General features: G+C 30.9%; 1 protein-coding gene across 13 annotated transcripts in view; it reads right to left on the bottom strand.

Moving 5' to 3' along the window:
• Window positions 1-11,637, bottom strand: part of mmd (disintegrin and metalloproteinase domain-containing protein mind-meld) — a 77,789-nt gene extending 66,152 nt beyond the window's left edge. For 7 of the 13 annotated variants that reach the window (XR_011783059.1, XR_011783057.1, XR_011783056.1 and 4 more), the window contains exons 1-8: window positions 11,240-11,635; window positions 11,110-11,192; window positions 10,901-10,970; window positions 10,305-10,469; window positions 10,050-10,244; window positions 9,926-10,000; window positions 9,269-9,865; window positions 6,639-7,521 (exon numbers count right to left, since the gene is read on the bottom strand). Coding sequence is in view for 6 of the 13 variants with exons in the window: in XM_071892467.1 (XP_071748568.1) it covers window positions 6,639-7,521; window positions 9,269-9,865; window positions 9,926-10,000; window positions 10,050-10,244; window positions 10,305-10,469; window positions 10,901-10,970; window positions 11,110-11,192; window positions 11,240-11,551 (2,380 nt within the window). In the remaining 7 variants the exon portion in view is untranslated. Of the gene's footprint in view, window positions 1-6,638; window positions 7,522-9,268; window positions 9,866-9,925; window positions 10,001-10,049; window positions 10,245-10,304; window positions 10,470-10,900; window positions 10,971-11,109; window positions 11,193-11,239 lie in introns of all 13 variants that reach the window. The other 6 variants (XR_011783058.1, XM_071892468.1, XM_071892464.1 and 3 more) reach the window with 3 other exon arrangements.
• Window positions 11,638-22,498: the final 10,861 nt, after the last annotated feature.

Below are 22,498 nucleotides of genomic sequence, written 5' to 3'. Positions count from 1 at the left end.
CCCATTTGTGAATTGGAATATGCAGAAGTATCAATTTCCTTTCCTTTCGTAGCATATTACTTTCTTCATCTTTATTTGAAACATTTGCCGAAGTCACCTCGCCCATATTATACACATTTTCATTCACCCGAGAACATAAACTTTGCTTGTCTGCCTCTTCTTCTACTGTAGTACGCAATTCTTACCAATTTACTACGCAGTTATCTCCAGAATGTATTTATGAAGGAGTAAGGGTACTATTTTTAATCGTTTGTATATGATCTAGCACTTAACGAACCCATTGCTACATTATATAGTAGAATTCCTTTACTTATAGTATTTTGCAGGATTAATTTCTTGTCCTGCATACGTAACACTAGTTTTGAAATCCTTAGTTGTGAGAAAACCTGGTATTTTGGATATTGAAATGACCTTAATCATAAAGTTCCCCTTACATATTCTTCTATCCTTAAGTTTTCCAGAAAACAGCACTCTTTTGCAGGTACTGCTACTTCTCCAAACTTTTTGATTGCGTCTCCAATATCATTAGAGGAAACATCTTCATGCAGTGATTGTACAAATATACTCTTTTCTTAAATAATACGATTTCCATCCTTGTCCTTTCGTTGGGCCTTTAGACCTCTCACATTTCCTTTTAATCCTTTTAAGTTTCCTTCAGCTCTTCTTATAATAAAATCATCAAGTTTTCAAATTGCTCAAAAATTTAGACCTTTAGACAAAGGACAAAGGAGTGAAAATTTTATAATGACTAAATGCATCAAGTCTTCCAATTATATTTCTGAAGTTGCTACTTATATGCGAAAATTCAAATCCTTTTGGACAAATACACCAAAGCTAATTTTTGGACAACTTGGACAAAGTTATAGTAATAAAGGCGTTCCCCACATTTTGATGTTTCAAATCCTGCAGATTTTGCATAACGGGGTGTATCTAATTATTTTTGACTCCAAATATAGTGTGGTATTCTCACCTGATATCGCGGTTTTTTAAATTATGATAATCTATTTAATAAATATTAGTGAAGTTATTAGTGATCATTTAAATTTGACATTATTCGGTATTTACTTGATTTTTAAATGCCAATCGTGAAAAGAAAAATATTTTCTGAAGAGAGAACAAGTGTTTTGTGTTTGTCTGTTTTCTCAAGAACATAAGCATCGGTGTTTGAATATGTCTTTCTGTAGTGTGCCCCTATTGTTGAAGGAATATCGGACAGCTTCGTTTTTGCGCTTTTGAAACTTTGGAAGGTGCCATTGGGGGTTCTATCCCTATGATTTATATCCGTCCGAGGAGGTTTGCGATTCCCTGTAAGAATACTCCGATATTTACCTTTTTAAGATGGGTGTTTCTTCTAATGAAAAAGCCATCACTTATTAAGTGAGATGAGTGACTCGACAGCTGACAACAAAGATGTAGTGTTTTTACCTTTCATTTTTTTTATCAATTTTCCTAAGTTTACTCTTGTATGAGTTAAAGCAGCTAACCCTAATTAATTTTATGCACAAAAAAAGGTATGGCATAAGATTTTGATTTTTTTTCGTTTAGAATCTGTGTCTTCTATAATTGATACTAATTTTGTATTACTACTTCAATGTATTTCATAATAAGAACTATTATTGAATGAATAATAAACAGTTGTCACCAAGAAAAATACAGAAACCAAGCTACCAAATGTTTTTTGTTTTTTTTCTTCAAATTTTACCTTTCTCTTTTGAGAGTAGATAAAAAGTCTGTTTGTTTAAGATGACATCAAAAGAATTATTTTTCATTAACATGTAAAGAAGTCAACTTCCTTCTCCTAGCTCAGTGATGACAAAGTTATAATACACGTGTCACCAGCGACATGCAGAGTGGTTCTGTTTGACATGCTGGTGATAAGCTGATGGAAATTTTTTATCATTTATAGTTAATATACGATATTGTACTTTGGCTTATTAGAGGAAAAGTTATTTAATAGTTTATCGACTACTTAAATAAGATGAAACTTTTTCTAAGCCTGAAAAATAATAAATACTCTTGATCGTTATATTTGTATGCCTGGCTTAGTAGGCTAATACCTTTAATGAACTATATATGTATTTAAATTAAATATTGTTTTTTTAAAAGTATTGATATTGTGTTTGGGATTTTTATCGATTTTGAATGTAAGCTCCATATTTTCAAATGTGATTAAAAAACTTAACTACTTTCTAAGACTGAAAAAGAACACTAAGAAATTAGTTATCAAGATCAGCCTATTGGTATTGCTAAAGAACTCTACTTTATGTCTGTTTTAAGCTCTCTGAAAGACCAACTTTCATCAAGATCAGCAAAATTTTCGGCTCTTGAAGAAATTCTACTGATGATAAAAAATCGTGACTAGGCAAATTTTACCAAATTAGAAGATAAATTTGTTTGAATGGATAAATATAGATAATTTAGAAGTAGAGTTAATGGAATTTTAATCCAGTTCTATCTGGAAACAAAACTTTAACAATCTCATTATCAATTTAGAAGATTGTGAGCGGAAAAGGTTGCATGGATCTGGCTTTTGTAGTAAAGAATGAATAATGATTGTTTGTCTGGAATAGCATTCCTGAAAGGTTTAGTGCCCTCAAAAGCATTGTTCACAATTTTCTCTTCAATATATGTACATGAAGCATTGTTTTCTTTACCAACAAAGAACAGAGGAATCAGTTAACTGATACTGCAAGCTCACCCTGTGTTTTAATAATAAAAAAACATTATAAACATACAGTTTTGATAATTTTCAGCTGAAGTACAGTAAAATTATTTATTTGCAGGGTATCCAGAGCATTAAATAAATTCTCCACACGCTTCCGCTCGAAATAAGTTACTGGTTGTTTGAGTTCACTCAGGCTCAATTGAAAATGAGCAGCGTTCAGTTTTTCGATCGTATAGGTGTATTTGAATTTTACAACTTTTAATGATTGCAACAAAATTAAATATATTACAAGTTTAAGTATGCCATACTCTTGTGAAAACCATATATTATTTGTAATAGCTTATAATAACCCAAATGATTTATTCAATTCAACTAAGTGTGTGAAAAAAAAATTATTTATCTTTTTATTTATTTTTTGGTAGTTCCAAAAAGTTCTTAATGTATTGATAGCAATAAATATAATTTACATAAAAATTATAGGTATGAATTATTTCTATCTATTTTTCAAATAATTCATTTTAAAAAAAGCTCCTGTATTTCCGTATTTTCATAACAAGTGTAAAGCTACGTTCTTAATAAAATATGAGATAAATACAGTCAACTATGTTAATGCCCTTTCTTCTTCTTTTTTATAACATAATATATTCAAACCGTACGCTAGAAAACAAAGTTAACTAAATAATATAGGATCGGCAATTTTACTTATAAAGAGAATCTAAATTCATACATGATTCCAGTAAATATTTTTTCTACAAAAGTAGTTTAATAATTTCTATTGCAGGGATATATATAAAAACAACTTTTTTGAGTTTTGAAGTCAATTAAGAATGAACCTTACGGATTATCATAGCGAACCTTAACAGTATAAGAATATCCTTCATAAATTTAGTCTGAAAGTAGAGTTGTTTTACAGTTTAAGTACCAGAATTTCTCTAATTTATAGAGATATGAGCATCTAATATGAATCTTAATGAAGGATTAGTAACCCAACTGAATGATCCTCAAAATGTCTTCCAATATCAAAGAAGAGTGTTAGATGATAAAGCAAGTCACGTTCCGCACTACTTATGGTCTCAAGATGTATTTCAATAACAATAATAATCTCTTTTTAAGGAATTTGAACCTAGTTTATAATTAAGCTCTGCTTATTGGTTCATGTTCTTCTTACTAAGTTAAATAGGTAGACAAAACTTAATTTAATAATTTATATAGTTAGCTTGAAGCGTTCCAGTAACATCATCATCTAAAGGTCTACTTAATTTAATTGTTATTAACTATAATATAAAAATAAAAAGTGGCAGTAAGGACGGAATTTCTAATCCAAACCTGGGTTCAATGATGTACATCAAAATTTTAATTTAAGCAGAGCTTAACAACTAATAGGCTGCTCTACTTTTATAATCGTGGAAATGTTATCATAGAAGGAGAAACTTTATTTAAAAATTACCCTTTTTTGAAGTCGAAGATAATACAAAATTGAGATCTTTAATCAAAATTAACTACTTGACTATGCATGAAATTGTATCACTTTTCTGTGAAAGTAAATACAGAAGATACAATTTTTTTAGATAATTCCAGTTAATTATAGAAATCTTAAATATTTCAAACTCTCAAAGATCTTCAACACCTGCAAAAAATTGTATTTTTTAGGGTCGGATAAATATACATATTAGTGTCAGATCAGTCCTACGATTGATCGCCTTATCTGTCCTTTTCCCCTTTTTCAGTTTTATATATTAATATATACATATATGTTCGATCTTTTTTAACATTCAACGGTTCTACGGTCGAGGCTATATTTTTATTTTCTTCACGCATAGCAGAGATTGAAGAATATAAGAACGAAGAAAATAATGAATGATAGATAGAAAATATAATAATACGTTCTAGTCAAATCTTTACTACAGGTATCTGCTTTTTGTAAGAGATTATGAATTATGATGAAACTTCAAGAACTCAAATGACGTCGTTAGCAGTATCTACGTAATTTCAAGTGTTGTTGTTTCTACAAAAGACCGGTAACAACTGGTCCGAGGACTCACAAATTTTATTAGGAACGGACTTATAAGAATGCAGTCTTTTTAGTTTTTTTTAGACTATTCACAATCATTGTTAAAAGAATAAGCATTTCAAGTCTTCATATCTCCATTAATATATATCTCGAATTCTATAAGAATAAATCAAGAATGGATTTTTAATGAGCATTCAGTTCATTCTTACAGACGGCGTTACCTCGCTCACTAAATTTTTGTTGTTAGCTCTCGATTCCCTCATCTTACTTCAGGGGAGTGCAGAGGGAGTGAGCTGCAAGCCCTCCAATAAATTAAGGAATGTTTGAATTTTAATAGAATTGTTTTGGTCAGGATGAAAAAATTTTATGCAGAAATAGTCTTAAAAAAAATTTATTCATATAAAAAAAGGTTATTTGAGTAAATTATACAACCGAGAAAAAAAATTAATTTTTAAATTAATTTTTCAAAAAAATTCTTTTTTTGCTAATAACTATGGATTTCTTTAACTTTTTCTTTCCAAAAAAAATAAGTTTTGATGACGAAAAATTTAATATTTACTATTTGTGAACAGCTATTGATTTTTGAAAAAAAAAAATAAACCCATTACTTAAATTTAAGCCAAAATAAAAGGAATAATAATTAAAAAGAGAAAGTGGTGATTGTAGATTTTAATAAACTTGCCCGAAATATTACATTATTCCCATCCCAAAGACTATAAATTTTACATTTAAAATTATTCTTTTTGAGTTATAACTTGTACAAAAAAGCAACTTGTACACAATATATATTGGACATCTTATTATTTCAATGAATAAATTTTAGCTATCATTTCTAATTTTGAATACGCGCCCTCATATGCTGAAATATATGAAATTTATTTTAAAAATTGTAGAGAAATAAAATGACAGTGATCGTCAGGAATCTAAGAGTATTTGAGAGATAAAGAGTAGTTGGTATGATTGACCTATTTGGCTAACTAACATATTAGTTTGGACATTTTTCTGTTTCTTTTTGGTGGAAAGGATGTGTAATACAATAAATCTAATTTTTTTTTTTTTTTTTTTGTTAGAAGGGTAATTTTCAGTTATATCCAAGATTTATGTAATGTTGCATGGACATTTTTAACCTTTAAGTTAGAATTTTTGTAACAATAATATTAATTTCAATGTTTTATAATGTGTTCCAAGAATATTTTGCAATTTTCAATGTTAAGCAATTATGTCTTATCCATTATCTTGTGAAATATGTTTCAAATATTTTGTTTACAATTTTATCGTGAATAAAAAGCTTTTATTATACAAATGGTGTATAGGAAAAGTAAAGAAATCGAATACTTAGGATTGTAGGACATTTTATGAGTCTTATTATTTATACATTGCTAGAACAATTCAAGTCTAAAAGATATGGAACTTATTCATACAAATTATTTTTGTAGATTTAGGTAAAAACTGATCAAAATAAGTGATTTGGTCATAGATTGTAAATGGCAAGCCTCATCAAGTTTCTTGTTAAAATGAAGAGGTTGGTGATTTAAAATTTTGTGATTACCTAATTTTTGTAACATTTTAATTAATGTAAAAATAGATATCTAAATATCAGATACATACACTATTACATAAATTGAAGTATTTTTTTTACAAGTCTTCTTAAGTCAAAAGACTCCTGGCTCAAAATCACTGATTTCAAAGATTATGACGGTTCTCAAATCATCAAATTAACATCTTAAGCTCAAGTCATGTGAGTTGAGTTAATAACCCTAATTTATAAGTAACATGTTTTTGTTCTTCTTTGTTTGGAAGGAAAAAGAACAATGCGGAGCTAATTAAGAGGTGCCCGTTTAAAAATATCACTATAGGTACATCTCTATAAATAAATAATTATTATACGTATCCCTTAATGAATTTTACAAAAATATAATCAACTCTCTCAACTTTTTGTTTTTAATATCAAAGATAACTTACGTATATATGTATTTGAAGGAGTTGACCCTGAATCAATAAATAAAGGGGTTGACATTCGACTCCCTGGTGACTGTGTTGTTTCAAAGATAGGAATAAATGGCCTTGTACTTAATGAACAATCAGATCCAGTATACCCATTATCACAAACACAGGTATTTATATTCGAGCAAGTTCCATGATCTGAACATTCACGCTTTGTAGAAGGATGTGATGGGCAATTTGTGTACGACTGAAGGGGCCGAAGGTTAATACATGTTTGATTAAGACAAATCTTATCTTCCCCACATTTAGAACCATCTTCAACCATCCCTACATCTGTACTACTCAAACCTTGTAAGTAGCCACGAACCACTTTACATTCAAAGTGTTTACCTCGTTCTTGTTTTTGATGAGTTGTAAACTCAGAAGCTAGAAGTTTGAGAAGAGGTTTAGAAGAGCCTTGAGAACAATGCAGAGTTCCACAATTATAGTTATCCTCAGAACAAGGTTTTAATTCCCCAGTGTACTTATCCTTTCCACAATTTCCCTCTGCACTTCCTCTAGAATTTAATAAACGAAAACATGAGGAATCTGCTGTTTTAGCTTTACGCCCCCAAAGGGCCTCACACTGCATTTGCAATCTGGGGCAGTTTCCATTAAAACAGTAACCTTGATTGTTTCCACATGGAATAGCATTTTTAACAAACATATCTTGAGGACATGAACCTGTATCACCAGAGCAAACTTCAGTGAGATCACATTCGTTATTAGCAGTTCTACATGGATAACCCCGAGGTTGAAGCTGGCATTTTTCATTACAACAAGGGCCTGACGAACATTGTGCTTCTCGTTTGAGTTGACATGTAAATGGATCACAGCATGGATCTTGATCTCTACAGCTTTTCTGAAAATAGAAAGTTTTCAAATTTTGAAGATTTATTATTTACTTTTATGTATCTAAATCGATACACGGGATACAATAACAAGGAATAAAACAGGAAAAATAAACAAATACTATAGTCATCATAACAAACGTAGTTCTGCGCACTAAATAAATCAGGGAATTTCTTTCGAAATTTAGACATTACTTAAAGAGTGAAACAGCCCCTAAAAAATATATTAATTTATCTAATCATAGTTCATTCAAAGGAATAAGTACATACATTAAATTATAGATAAGAATAATGTATCACGAATAATTATATAAACATTCATTATAAAAGATGAATAATTGTGCATGAACTTAAAATATTTATAATTAAAGATAAAATACAATAAGTCCGTCAATATCATTTTTAGAGAATGTTGGAGTTTATATGAGCAATATCTGATTTAGTTTTAAATAAAAAGATTGTCCCTCACCCCAAAACAAAAACTCCAATAGTCATTCAATCTATAATCTTTAGATATCTCATAAAGAGAATATTATTTTATTTATCTTTAAAAAAATTGGAAAGTTTATTTTTACAAATTTTAAAATCAGATACTTTTAGTTTAAGGCATTTTGATTTTTTCAATACAAAAAAATAAGTTGCATTTAAACAGCTATCATACGTGTTCACACAATTTATTTCTCAGAACTTTGCAACAAGGAGTTACCCCACTAACAGAAGACAATAATAATACAAAGTTCTTAGAAATCGATTACTATATACATGTAAAATCATTAAAGATTTCATAACCCACCATCCCTTTTGGGATTGAAAAAGTTGCAATGGCTAATAGTATAAGCTTCTTTTTTATTACAATTCCTATAAATAAACATCTAAACTTTTTTAATTGTGTGATTTTCCAACAAAGCAAAACTATTTTTATTCAATGGAAACTATTATTAGATTTGGGTTGTTTGTAATGAAAAAACTACCTTTGAAAATTAGAAAAGGAAAAATAGTTGTTAAGTGTTGTCTCTTTTTATTTTTAATCGGTCATCAACAGTGTTGCGTCGGTTCTTGTTTATTCGTTCCAGTCCAGTCTTAGGACCGTCAATTTTTGGGACCGGTCCTTAAGACCATCGGACTGTGATCCTAATGATTGGTCCTTAACTCTCAGTCCTTGGAATTTTTCATAAAAATATCAATGGTTTATTAAGTGAAATAAGATATATTAAATATGCATTAAGATTATTGCACATCTCTTGGCAAAAATATTATTTTTTTCATTGTAATACAACATAATACGAACATATTATATTGTTACTTGGTTATATAATTTAGTATTTTTTAAAGGAATAATTAAAAGGAGGAAAAACACCGTCATTGACATCACAAGGGATCGACTTTACTTTCCTTAAGGACCGACATGCGGGACTAGACTGGACTGGATCAAACGGGACTGGACTGTAGTCTTGGTCCTAAATAAGGGCTGACACAAGACTAGTCGTCATGGTATTCTCCCTTTTAAAGAATGGATTATTTCCCATCTTGGGAAATAAAATATAATAAATTACAAATTTAAATACAATTACAATATTTTCTCAGCACTAACGCTATATTAAATTACGAAGTTTTTCCACTTTAGAGTAGTAATTCATTTTCACCCCCAAAAAAAAAAAAAATCATATAAAAAACGGATGATATTAACAAAATTCTTATTCCAGGTGTGCATATTTATCTATGCTTGTAGTTAATTGAAAAAGGATTTGATTTACTTACTGGACTCCCACAATCACATGTCTCTCCGTCATCGACAATGCCATTTCCACAGGAATTAAATCCTTGAATTTGATTAGGTTTGTTTAAAAGACAACGAACAGCTCCTTTTGCTAATCTACTTTGAAATGAATTTGAGCTACAAATACTAAATCTATAAGGCTGAATCCCTTCTTCTCCTATAACTGAGGGACGCATAATGCATCCATGCCAATGTTCACAGTGACAGTCTCCATGTGGATCTCCAGAAAGTTCCATATCATGGTGTAAACCAAGGTTATGTCCAATAGCATGAGCAAGATTTGCGGCCAATATATGTGGTTCAAATACATTAATGTCAACACTAATACCAAGTGCTTTTGTGGCACAAATTGTTCCTATTGTTGCGACTGTGGAACGACCATGAAGGTAAGTTTGACCTGTCAGAAGCTGGGTTGTATCTCGATCAATTTGAAACAGTTTTTTATCGACGTAAGACCCAAAAGTTTCCAAAGCTGTATTAATGTCTCGTATACGGCCAAATCCAGCTGCTTGGTTAGTATCTTGCCATGACTCAATATAGACTATCGACAAACGGGATTTGAGGGAATTGCGAAAGTACTGAAATTGAAGTGTTTGTAAAATATTTTTTTATACAATTCACAAGGTTCAAGTTCTTACAAGGTCTGCAATATTGGCTACTTGAATTGCATCATGAATCACATCTCTTCTTTTAGATTGAGGCCTTTTATCGAACTAAAAATAAATATTAAACTTTAGTACAACTAAAATTTTTGGACTATACCATAGCCTTATCTAATACAAGAGCAGTTTCTATAAATTTAGCCACATTGCGAATATCCCTTTTGAATTTGTTGTTAGTAGTGTTTTCTTTGGAAAAAATATTCCGTTTAGATCTCAATGGAGTTCCACTTTGTCCAATAGCACATCCTTGAGGCATTCTATCGTTATATTCATATATTACGTGAGGGTGTTTACTCTATTGATAAGAAGGAAAAACTAATATTTTATCAAAAATAAGTATTAAAATCAATTTTACTGATAAATCTCCTCCATAAAAAGGATGAATAACAAATGTTTCATTTCCAAGATGAACTATTCCCGAAACACCATTACATGTTTGAAGGGCAGCCATAGAGCCAGGAATAAAATCACTTCCCTGAAAATCTTTGACTGTTCCATGGTAATAACAATGCTCCACATCCTAAATTTATTGGGGTAAAAAAAAACTATATTCTAAATCGTAAATTAACGGGACATTCGTCTGCAAAGATCTTTGATATAAACATAATAAGTAATTCAAGCTATAATAATTAATATTGAATGCAACATTTCTTAACTTTTAAAAATACTGTTAAATATACTTTGCCTACTTCTGGAATATTAAACTATTTTAAATGGGTATATACTGTATTTGAAGATGAAATAGTGGAAATTTAATAAAATTAATTTCTTCATTTTAAAAATTGTCAAAATTTGACTATTATAAATTGTTAATATTCATTTTTTAATTTTATAATTTCCAAAAATTTGGATTTAAAAAAAAATTAGTTTATGGCAGAATAAGGTTAGTAGTATCGTAGAAAAAAATCAAAATCACTGTAGCTGTTTATGTAGTTTAATATAATTAATTACCTGGGGAGACAATGAAACGGCACCATCCTTCATATATTCTTTTTGCTTCATGTTAGGTGCTAATAGGCGACTGAAAGATAAAATATTTAAATAAAAGTCGGTATATACAAAATTAAATTTCTCTTCCACTTGGTTTTACTAAATATTTATTCTATAGTATTAGGAAAACTAATTCATAATAATATAATAACATATTTTAAATAACTTACGTATTTAACGTTAAATCTAGACGAAACTTATGTTGAAAAGCTTTAATTAAAAGTGAAGTTTGCCGAAAATGTTGCTTCTGTTCCTAAAAATTTATACTTTTTAAAGTTCTAGTAAAATATTCTTATTTACCCCTGAATGCTTATTGATTCCATAATTATTGTAGCCGATATCTATTTCCCTTGTAGAAACACCATATGTTCCCCGATTACGCATTTGTATGGGATAGACAACCTGATAATAACGAGATCCAAGATTTCGAACGAGTTCGCGGTTTTCTTCATAGTCCCGCAAAAGTCTTTCAACTTCATCGCGCGGAGTTTCATCATCAAGAATCCAGTCATAGTCTACATTATCTCTAAGATCATTACTACTGTCTTCACTAGAAAAACTTCCAAAGTTGCAATAAAATGTTATTAATATCACAATAAATAGGAGTCTCATTTTTATTGAAAATCAAATCATAATTAAGAACAAACAAAAAAAAACTAAGTCATAACTCAATAAGAGAATATTTTTACCTCATATGGGCTAATTTATTTTCTGCCAAAAGAGGAGTAAAAGGCTTTTTCTCTGAACTTTCTCAGTAAAAAGGGAAAGCAATCAAATAGAAAGTATTTTTTTACTGTTTTATTTCATTAAAATATTTTACTGATAAATTAATCTAAAACTTTGAGATTATGACGATGCTTACAACTTATGTATTAATGTACTGTTTCCCTATACTAAAAAAGGTTTAATTTTGTTACGGGAAGGCAAACAAACAACCAGAGATAAATATTTGATCTTATTGCAAACAGTTGTATTGAGGCGGAAAAAAATATATTCATTTATACTTTTATAAAATTATCGCACATATTTGAAATCAATAATTACACAAAGCAACAATTATAAGGTCAAAATTTCTACCAATAAAATATAACCAAGAATATAATTTATCTTTATGCTGAATCCAAAACTGATTTCAATTTTTATCTGGATCGTCGAGTTTTAAAAAAATATGAGATTATAGTAATTTGGGATGATTATCGTTCATAATTATTTTTTACTCTTAAGATTAAACAAATTAAAAGTACGAAGAATAAAACTAATGTAAAAGTGTTTTTATTGATTATGGAGTCGTTATCTTTATAGTATCACACAAGCTCTTCTACAAAAAAAAAGGCCCAAAGTCATCGGGTAGTTAGCCAAATAAGTAAATCATACCAACCGCTATTTATATCTTATAAACTCGAAATATTATTTCTTCATCACTTTATAAAAAAATTACATATTATTAAAATCTACATAGTATTTTATTTGATACTGTATTATAATATTGCTTAGTAATATCTGATTAAAAGAGTAGTTGTTATATTATTTCTATGAAGAAATATCCAAAATTTCTTTATAGAAATAATAAAATGGCCATTATATATACTATATAGAGGACGAGGGATCAAGAAGAAATTGTATTCCTGTTCTATTTTAAACGGAGCATATGTATAGAAAAACTTATTACTTTGTGTATTTATAAAAAGAAAAAATTATGAAATAGCCATGACGTAGCAATGGAGAAGAGGGAATCTACAGCTGACAACAAAATATATAGGGCATTTTTGTGTTAGCAAGGTAACGCCGTGTTATTCATCTTATTAGGAACTTGATATATTTCTTTTTTTAGCCTGAAAAATGATGAAAAACGACACTCTTTTTAGATTCTTATTAATTATTCATCATTCATAGTGATAAGGAATATCATAGAAAAATATCCAATGCTTTCTTTCAAAAATATTTATTAAAACATATCTATATCGAAGGATTTTGTTTAGATTTTGTATTTTTGAGTGATCTTATTTTTTATGGAGGTGTACTAGCAAATGGAAAACATTATTTTAGTATTTTTTACGATTTCATGACGTCATACCCCATAATAATTAATATATCATATTAATCACTTCGTACAAATTTATATCAAGTAATTATTAATTTACATAAATTTCCTTCTCATCGGGAATGGATCTCTTCATTAGTTCGATCCTGGAATTTTCCTCCCATTAAGAAGTTGTCTCTACTTTCTTATGGTAGGTTTCCTCGAATAAATTTTCATTCCGTCATGTGTCATGGAATACGAAATCCGAATTCGAACATCTCTTGAGATGGATGATGAAGCGAAAAGCATCTTCCTTCCATTCCTTCTATTTTCCTTTGTCCTCCACTAATATTCTTGGTTTCATTTCATTAGTGGAAATTTCGTGTTCGCTTATGTTATTCAAGAATTCTTCGTTATTATTATTTTCATTTTAATGATGTTCATTCTTGATAAGGAATAACAAGTTTACTATTTCGAGAAAATCCAAAATAATAAAGGGAAGAGTTAATAACACAAATGACATTAACTCTAGAATCGTAAACATATATAGTAAAAATAAGTCCATTCGTCTTTAAGAGATTAAAAGCAAATATGTAATTCGTATAATTGAATAAGGAAAGAAAAGAAGAATGAAGGCTAAATTATACAATAAAAAAAATTGTGTGTATTGTGGACATGTTAAAAAAAAGAAAACAATCATTAACATGATAATCCTGACAATTTGAAGAATGTTTTGGACGAGAGCAGCTCCACTGTCATGACGTTTTCTTAAATAGCTCAGGGCTTCCACTAAAAATTTCTACATTTCCCTACGCATACATTACCTCATAAATTTGTTTGCTTATTGATGACTTAAAAAACAAATTGCTCAAATATTTAAATTACGCCTGCACGTATATAAACAGAAATTGTAATGAAATTTCTATGTCCGAATATTTAAATTATATATTGTTCAATACCACGGAATTATTTGTGAATGGAAGACTGAAAAAAAGAAAAAAAATAGAACTGTTAGTGAGGGTGAATGCTATATTTAGGTTATGAAACTGATTCCACGAATATGTCCAAATCACTTTATTCTTTCTTCCAGGACGAATATTCCAAAAGTTCCTGCCTAAAAATTATTCTTAGACGACGAAGTACCTTTTGATTATTCAAGGGTTTGCTCACTCCTTTTTCAGGGGATTTGTCTTTGAGAGTATTAACAAATGAAGGGATTTCGAAAATACAAGATACAATGAATGATCCGCCCGTTAAAGGAGATGAGAACCAATGAGTAAGACAAAGATCTTGTTTTGAAGGGTCGAGATCCCTGAACATCAAAGCGTATTCATAGGATTTTGAAATGAGAAGTTATGGATTCATTGAAACACTTGGTGGATAAAGATCCATTATACGAATTCTCTGTCGAACATATTAATCATCTCCAATCTTCAGACGTTCACTTCAGCTATATTGGTGCTAGCAGGTGAATCCCATAGTTTCTTTGATGGTAAATCTAAATATTTGTAACTCTTAAACCTGCAATGGAAGCCATTGCACCAATATCTTATATTGTACTTTTATTCCCAATATATTCTCCATTTACATTCAGAATATTAATTGGAATTTTATTCAGTTCACATCAACGAACTGAATTGACGAGTAATACTGAACTTACGTTCTTGGACCAGCATACTTTTGTATAATATTTTGTATATTGTCTACATATTAATTATTTCTTTCTCATCCATGGTTATTCTTGACTCTTAATTCTTTTTTTTTTTTTCCAAACCCCTTGTATCATTATCGGCCTTTAAAATTATATTAATATCATTTAATACTAAATCATTTCAACTTTCTTTATTACTCTTTGCAATTTCAACTTTCTTTATTACTCTTTGCAATTTCAACTCTTCTGCACAAGGTAATAGTCTCCTTCAAATTAAGTTGTTTAGTCTTTTCTAAATTTCTTTGGCGAACATCATCGTCCCTGACTTCACATGGGACAAGAGTGGTCAACCAATCTTCTGATTGTATTTGGTAAATTTCTGTTCTTCTGCCAACATCTTTAATTCACAACAAAATTCCTCAAAATTAGCTAGTTGTCATCTGACTAATTTATGTCTTACAGCTGTAATGTACTTTTTATCTTTTAAATATTTACCCACACAAACAAATTACTGCACAGACTCTTCTTGTAATCGATGTTTGAGACTTTGATTTCGTATTAACAGGGAAACTTCAATCAGACAACATAGCAAAAAGATTAGGTCGACACCGTAAGATGGTAGGTGCTAACTATATCTCTAAATTATTTAATGTGAATATGAAAAAAATTGTTAAGTCGCTAAATAATGAATTTCGTCTTACTTGTAGGGATAAAAATAGCAAAAGAACGTCAAAATTATCATATCAGCCCTCTAATAAGTGTTATTTTTTAAATATTTTCTTGATATTCCTTAAATTGACAAGATTTTTTAAATTTTATTAACACATCTTTGGTAATCCTCTTAACATACGTTCATAACAAATAAAGTTCAATTGTTCATATCAAGTAATATTCCTCTTGTCACTGTTTACTACTACAAATGTAGAAAGGAAAAACTCATGACTACTCCATGTATCTAACATTCCTTGGAAAGACCATTTTCTTTTCGCACATTCAATAACAGTATCGATTGCCCTTTGCATTGTATTGCCAAGGGTGGGGGTATGTTTTCCACTAATTAAAAGGAAAATATCGTCATCGCAGCCAACGACCTTGATTGCTCCTGTTTTCAATTTGTTAAGTAAACTAACCCTAATCATATTCCAAATGTCCGCCGATAAAACGCCCCCTTTTGGGCTCCCACGAGTTGGATTGATACAAACTTTTTCCCCATTAAGCTTGGCTGTGACCATACGGGTACTTAGTAAATTTTTGTACCAGGATCAGATATACTCTGGAATACCGAGTTTTTCCATTTCTACATCAGCTGAATGAAATTGTATACAATCAAATGTACCTGTGCCATCAAAACTGACAATAAGTTTGCATTGTTGTTAATGGATAGATTTTTATATGCTATCGGTCACTTGTGAAAAAGCCATATCAGTTGATAAATCCCTTGTAGAGGCATGTTGTGAGTGGAGTTTTGGAATAATTTCTTCAACTACCCAGTATAAAATCCGCTCAAGTCCTTTAAGCTTAAAGTGCGAAATAGTTATTGGTCTGAAGGATATAGCCAGGCTTTTTACCTGATCTTGGCAGAAAACTTACTTTTATTTCTCTCCAGCATCTTGGTGTATTACCAGTAATGAGGATGACTTTATAAAGTTCTGATATATAAGCGACGATGCTGTCCCTTACAGTTGTTTCAGTACATCTGGTTTCAGTTCATCAGGTCGTGAGCTTTTTTATGAGCCAAAGTAGTTAAAGGATTCCCTGACCTTGTTAGTATCCAAAAAGTATATGTTCAAATCATTTACCGGCAGAAGACATGTTCCAGAAGACGTACTGAGTCTACATTCAGGGAAATGAGTTTCCATGAGTATTTTTAGTGATTTGTCAGGTGATTGCGCATAGCCTTGATCAGTTTTAAGTAGACCAATAGAGTTGGACGTCGTTTTTTTGAAATCTTAGAAGTTGAGCAATATTTTTTGTACCTTCTGCTTTGCTGCAGAAATTCCTCCATGATTCTTTCTACTCTTTTTTTAACGCTGAACGATAAGCATTCTTTGCAAAAAGGTATTCATTTCTGTGGGAACTACGATGATGCTTTGGTTCGAGTTTACTGAGTTTATACCTTAGGCTGGCAAGATATTTGGTCTACCAGGTAATTGATTTTACTCTGATACTTTTTCTTTTTGGACACCTGATATCTAATGCCATTTTGATAGCATTGTTAAGCAATTCAGCGCAATCATCAACATTTTGATTTAAACTTATAACTGGTAATGATGCTCATTCTGTGTGGAACCTGAAGATGTCCCAGTTAGCTTTTTTTAAATTTTTTGATTGCTCAGCGATTGCCATGTATTTTCCAAATCCAAAACCTATATATCTATGGTAAAACATTGATGGTCTAAAATCTACATGCCACCCTGTTATCTCGAACTTGTTGAAGGCATGTTGATTCACAATTGTGATATCGATAGTTGAACTGGCTCGTTGGGTGATGAAAGTTGGTTTGTTCCCCTCGTTTATAACCGTCAGCTTGTTTTCATCAATGATGTTTTCCAAAGAGTCTCCTCCTATGTCAGTTACTCCACTACGCCAAAATTGATTGGGGGCATTTGAGTCCATACCTAAGAACAGTGACTTTTTTTCATGTTCACATTGCTTAATGAGACGTAACAGTACTTCATTATCAATAAGTCATAATTGGTCCCGGTAAGCAACATAGATATACGTTACTAGCCCATCCATTTTCATACATATCGTGCAGAGGTCTCTGTCTGAAAATTCTGAAACTGATCATGCTCACAAATGTTTAGCCGATCGTATACAAGCCTTTGGATTTGACCCAGGTGAGTCGTGGATTGTTAATCCTCTAACAGCGAGACTTTTCGTCATGCCATTACTGAGATATGGCTCAGATATTAGGTATATGTCTGATGTTCGCAATTTGAGCTCCAAGTCTGCTGCTTTTTTGAGGAAGGGAGGGGGGGGGAGGTTGTAGCTTCATTCATTCTTCCACAGCACAATCAAAGAACTTGTCTATTTTGGATTGCTTTTTCGGACTCTTCCTAGTTGGGTTTTTAACTTCCATCTTTGGATCCTGATCGACTTTTTCCGTACTTGGCTGGCTGTTGTTTGTTGTCTTGGTCCGTCATCTTAATTGAAAGCTTCAGCTCCTCTACAATGCCATCAGTGGCACCATCAACATCTATTGATTTGTTGCCACCAGTATCAATCTTTCCGTAGGTCTTGGAAAAGTACCTTTCCTGCTGAGGGCATTCTGATAGTGATTTCTATAACTTACAGGACTTCAAATGCCAGTGGGTCTACACATATGTAGAGAACCTTACCAAAGTTAGTAATTTCAGATTTTGCAAGTTCCACCTTACCTGTAATCTGAAGAATATTGTATTGGTGTGCTATAATGCGACCAAGAACCATGTCTGCAATGTTACAAGTCATCCCACGAACGAAACCTGTGAGGTATTTTTTTTTCTTTTCTGAGTTTCCTCACTCGATCCACTTCATCCCATGAGGTCGCAGGGAGAGGTGTATTTGTAATTATACTTTTTCGGGTATAGTCCAGAAGCATCAACATTTGCGTAAATGACTGCTCTTTTATTCGTATAGCGACGCCCTTCGCCGACAGTTGCAGACAGACGACGTACATTTCTTCGGTATTTAATTCAAACCATATAAAAAATTTAAGTTGCAAGTCTTCACATTCCAAAATCTGCCTTTGCTCTAATAAAAGTATTGAGAATTCACTTCAGTTAAGATTAATGGAGTAACTATATGTTGTCCCATTAATCTATTGTGCCAAGAACTGTTTGGATCAGTTTGTAAAAATAGAGGCTTTATTCAAATTGTATTTATATCAATTCAAAAAATTGTAAACTCAATAACTACAGTAGCGGTTCCATTAATTAAGTCGTCTATAAATGTCGCCAAATGTCATAAAATTTTATTTTTTACAGTGTCTAAGTATATTAGAATAACAATACACATACATTTACGAACGCAAACTACGATTCTCACAGAAAATAGAATAGCTTCTTCTACTTTCGGAAGGCGAAGAATGTGTATGCGAAATAAAGGTAAATATATTATTATTTAAGTAATTATTCCATTATGTCATAATAATTAAGCACAATAAACTTATTTTTTTAGTATTCATTTATTGTATTAAGCTCTTTTTGGGCCACTTGCTATCTGTCACAAGGGGGCGCTGAAATTTCGTGACGTAACTCTTCTTATATGACTCTGTAATAATTATTTTTTTATATATATGTGATATGAAGAGGACAATTTGTTGTAAAATAATATAATTAATTGTTAAATATTTTTTACATATTATAATTGTAAATGAATTTGAATTAATATAATATTGCTTACATATTATAATTATCAATTAATTACAATCAATAAAAAATTGTTTATTATATTAATCATTATCATATTTTTAATTTATATTAAAATTTTACATATGTAATATTGTTCATATTAAAAGTTTTAACATTTTATAAAGTAGTAAAGTAAATTTTATTTAAATATAAATTATCATTGTAAATTAGGATTAAAAATGGGATTTTATATCTTTAAGGTTATAAGTTAATAAATTTAATTATCACCTCCAACCATAAGAAGCAATAACTACTTATACGACAATATTATTACAACAATCATTAGTATCATGATTGTAACAATGATTATTTTTATTATGTGTATAGTGGGGGCATTCAAGTGTTTGTTACGATATCATAAACATAAATTTAAACAATATGCAAAATTACATCGGTTAAGAAAAATGAATAATAGTTCATCAATTAATTCATAACTTTTAAGAAATTACATTAATATAGTGAAGATTAATGTCCGGTATTATATTTAATATATATACTAAGGTTTTGTTCCTTGAATAATAAAAATTATAATTATTATGAATGACTCATTAAAAATTCACATTTATATTTTATTTATACGATTGTCCCTGTAATTTATTTCGTCCTGAAAATTAAATAAGTGCCTTCAAGTAAAAAAATGATTAATTACCATAACTTGAAGAACATACTTTAAACTACAGAATATATCTACACTTATGCTTATATTATGTACCAAAAATTATTATTAATTTGAATGATAAAAGTTACTATTGTTATGATAAATAAAAATATAAAGGTATGAACTGCAAATATGCTAAGTCAACTTTCCATGAAATTTTGTCAGGTGATAGATTTATAAAGTAGAGTTTAACAGAAAAATGGATTGGAGGAATAATTTCGAAAATATAAACGATTATTTGTGACTTGAATTAATATTATTTATTATTAAATAAAAATTATTTCTTCTCCTGCGGAGTTAGTTTTGCGCACCCCTACAACGTTTTTAACATACCTTCTAATATTAATGAAATATAATATTACACAATGAAATAAGACTAGGGCCAGTAAGATTAATCCAAAAAACAGATGCCCCTTCGTAAGCTATTTAATCCTGTTGATAGTAATAGTAGATAGGGTAAAAAAATAAGAGGCCACCCACTATTTTCGGACACGAGCTATTTATTCATCAATAAATATTTCTTTTTTTCTATAGATGGAGTTTTTCCATTTCTTTAACCCTCAACTAAGGTCACAACTATGATTCATTAACGTGCCGCAAGTCAATGAGTACTTTCGGAATAGACATAGCATACAAGATCTGTGATTCCTTACTTCTGTGGTATATGTCGTATTTATTAGCTTCGTGATATGTTATGTATATATTTATATATGTTGTCTATTCTCCTATTGTGTGATTATCGGTGTCTCAATGTTTGTAGTACACATGTTAATTATAAAAATAAATTCAGTTAGTAATAAGTAATACAAGACTACATATGGTGTCTGGAGTAAAACGAAAAATAAAATGTAGCGAATTAAAAGTGCATTGTGATTGTTTTGCGAAAGAATATGGCTGCAAATAGTAATATTCAAGTTGTTTTGCCAGCAATACATTATTTATGTGGTTCCCACAGGATTGGATAATGGGTCCAACAAAAGAAGAAGTAGTAAACCTAGTAGGTGAGGAGGCTCTTAGGATCTACAATAGATTTGTGTGGGTATCCGTGGCAGGATATGTCCCAGAGGAGGACAAGATTGACCCGGAGACAACTCTATTAAAATTTCAAAAATTCTGCACTACAAAGACGAATGTAACGTATGAGAGATATAAATTTAATCGATGTATACAGGAGGAAGGAGAAAATTTGGACTTGGAATAAATAGTGACAAGGTGAGATCAAGCCTCTTAACGGATAGTGATCTTACACTGAAAAAGGCCATGCAATAATACAGAGCAGAAAAGCGTTTAGGAAGATGAGCTCTTGAGATTAAAAATGAGTCTAAGAATCAGATTCAGGCGATTGGAACCCGAAGATATAAGAAAGACAAAATACATGTGGATAAAGTGAAGCACCAGAACTTCAAACCTAAAGTATCAATGAGAAAATCTTGCCAGTGTTGTGGAAAAGAGGTAAACCCCAGAGACAAATGTCCAGCTAATGGCAGTAAATGCAACAAATACAAGGGAACTGGACGCTGTGTAAAGTGTGTAGAAATCAGCACAGGATGGTTCAAGAGGTTGTGGAGGAATTACCTGGTTCACTGGACTATTTCATAGGAAGGGATGAAGATAAAGCAATATTAAATAAGAATAGTAATAGTGCTTGGAGGACTGAAGTGTTTGTAGGAGGAAAACGCATTCATTTCAATATAGATACTGGGGCCGAAGAGACGGTGGTACCCAAAAGTGTTTATGATATTTATTTCCATAAATATATATTAATGAAGCCTACGAAATTACTGAATGGACCGTATTATAAGAAGTTACGTGTAATTGGTGTCTTTATAGGAAAGATTAGGTAAAGAGAGAGGAGGATTCAAGAATAAATATATGCTCTTTCTGTTCGTTCTCTATTACTTGGAAGAGAGGCCAGTAGTGCCTAAGGAGTGGTCAAGTTTATCCAGCAAGTAACAACGGACCGGATTAGTTCATGGGAATTCAAATATATGTTTCATGGAATTGGGAGGTTGTAAGGTGAATACAAAGTAAAAATAGAATCGAATGTGTAGCCTTACAGTGTGATGACTCCTAGAAGGATATCAATTCCACTTCTACCTCTAGTAAAAAGAGAATTGGAAAAGCTCTTAAAATTACATGCCATTGCGACGTATGTGGAGCCATTGGACTGGTTTTCTCCTATGGTAGTGATTCTGGAACGAAAGGACAGAGTTTGAATTTGTGTTTATCTAGCCAATTTGAAATTAAAAGTGAAAAGAGAACTACGTAGGCTGCTTAAAGTGAATTATAATATTTCCTTAGTGGGAGGAGCCAATATCTTTTCAAAAGTGGATACAAACTCAGGATTTCATCAGATGTATTTAGAAGAAGATCTAGAATGCTTACTACTTTTATAACGCCATTCGGGAGGTTCCGGTACAAAAGGATACCTTTTGGAATTAAGGTAGGCCCTGTGATGTTTCAGAGTAAAATCTATAGGATTTTCGTAAGTAAGCAAAGCACAGTTTGTCTTATACATTTGATCAAATTGTTGGAGAATATGGTGTGGAAAGTTCAAAAGAAAAGATTGAAGCAATCATGAAGATGAGAGCTCCGGAAAATGTAAGTGAGGTTAGAATGTTGATGGGAACTGTCAATCAGCTCATTAAGTTCTTGCCAGACTTAGTGACCAGGACGCAAGCCATACGTTAACTTCTGAAATCTATTAGTGGATGGTATTGTGGTTTGGAGGAGGAGAAGGCACTGGAGGATATAAAGAAGACTCTCCCTAGTAAGCTGGTATTGAAAATATACGAATCGTCGTTAGAAACGAAAGTCTCAGTGGACACTTTTGAAT

Source organism: Lepeophtheirus salmonis, chromosome 12 (assembly GCF_016086655.4).
Source record: "Lepeophtheirus salmonis chromosome 12, UVic_Lsal_1.4, whole genome shotgun sequence".
Lineage (NCBI taxonomy): Eukaryota > Metazoa > Arthropoda > Copepoda > Siphonostomatoida > Caligidae > Lepeophtheirus > Lepeophtheirus salmonis.
This window is presented reverse-complemented; position numbering and strand designations above follow the sequence as displayed.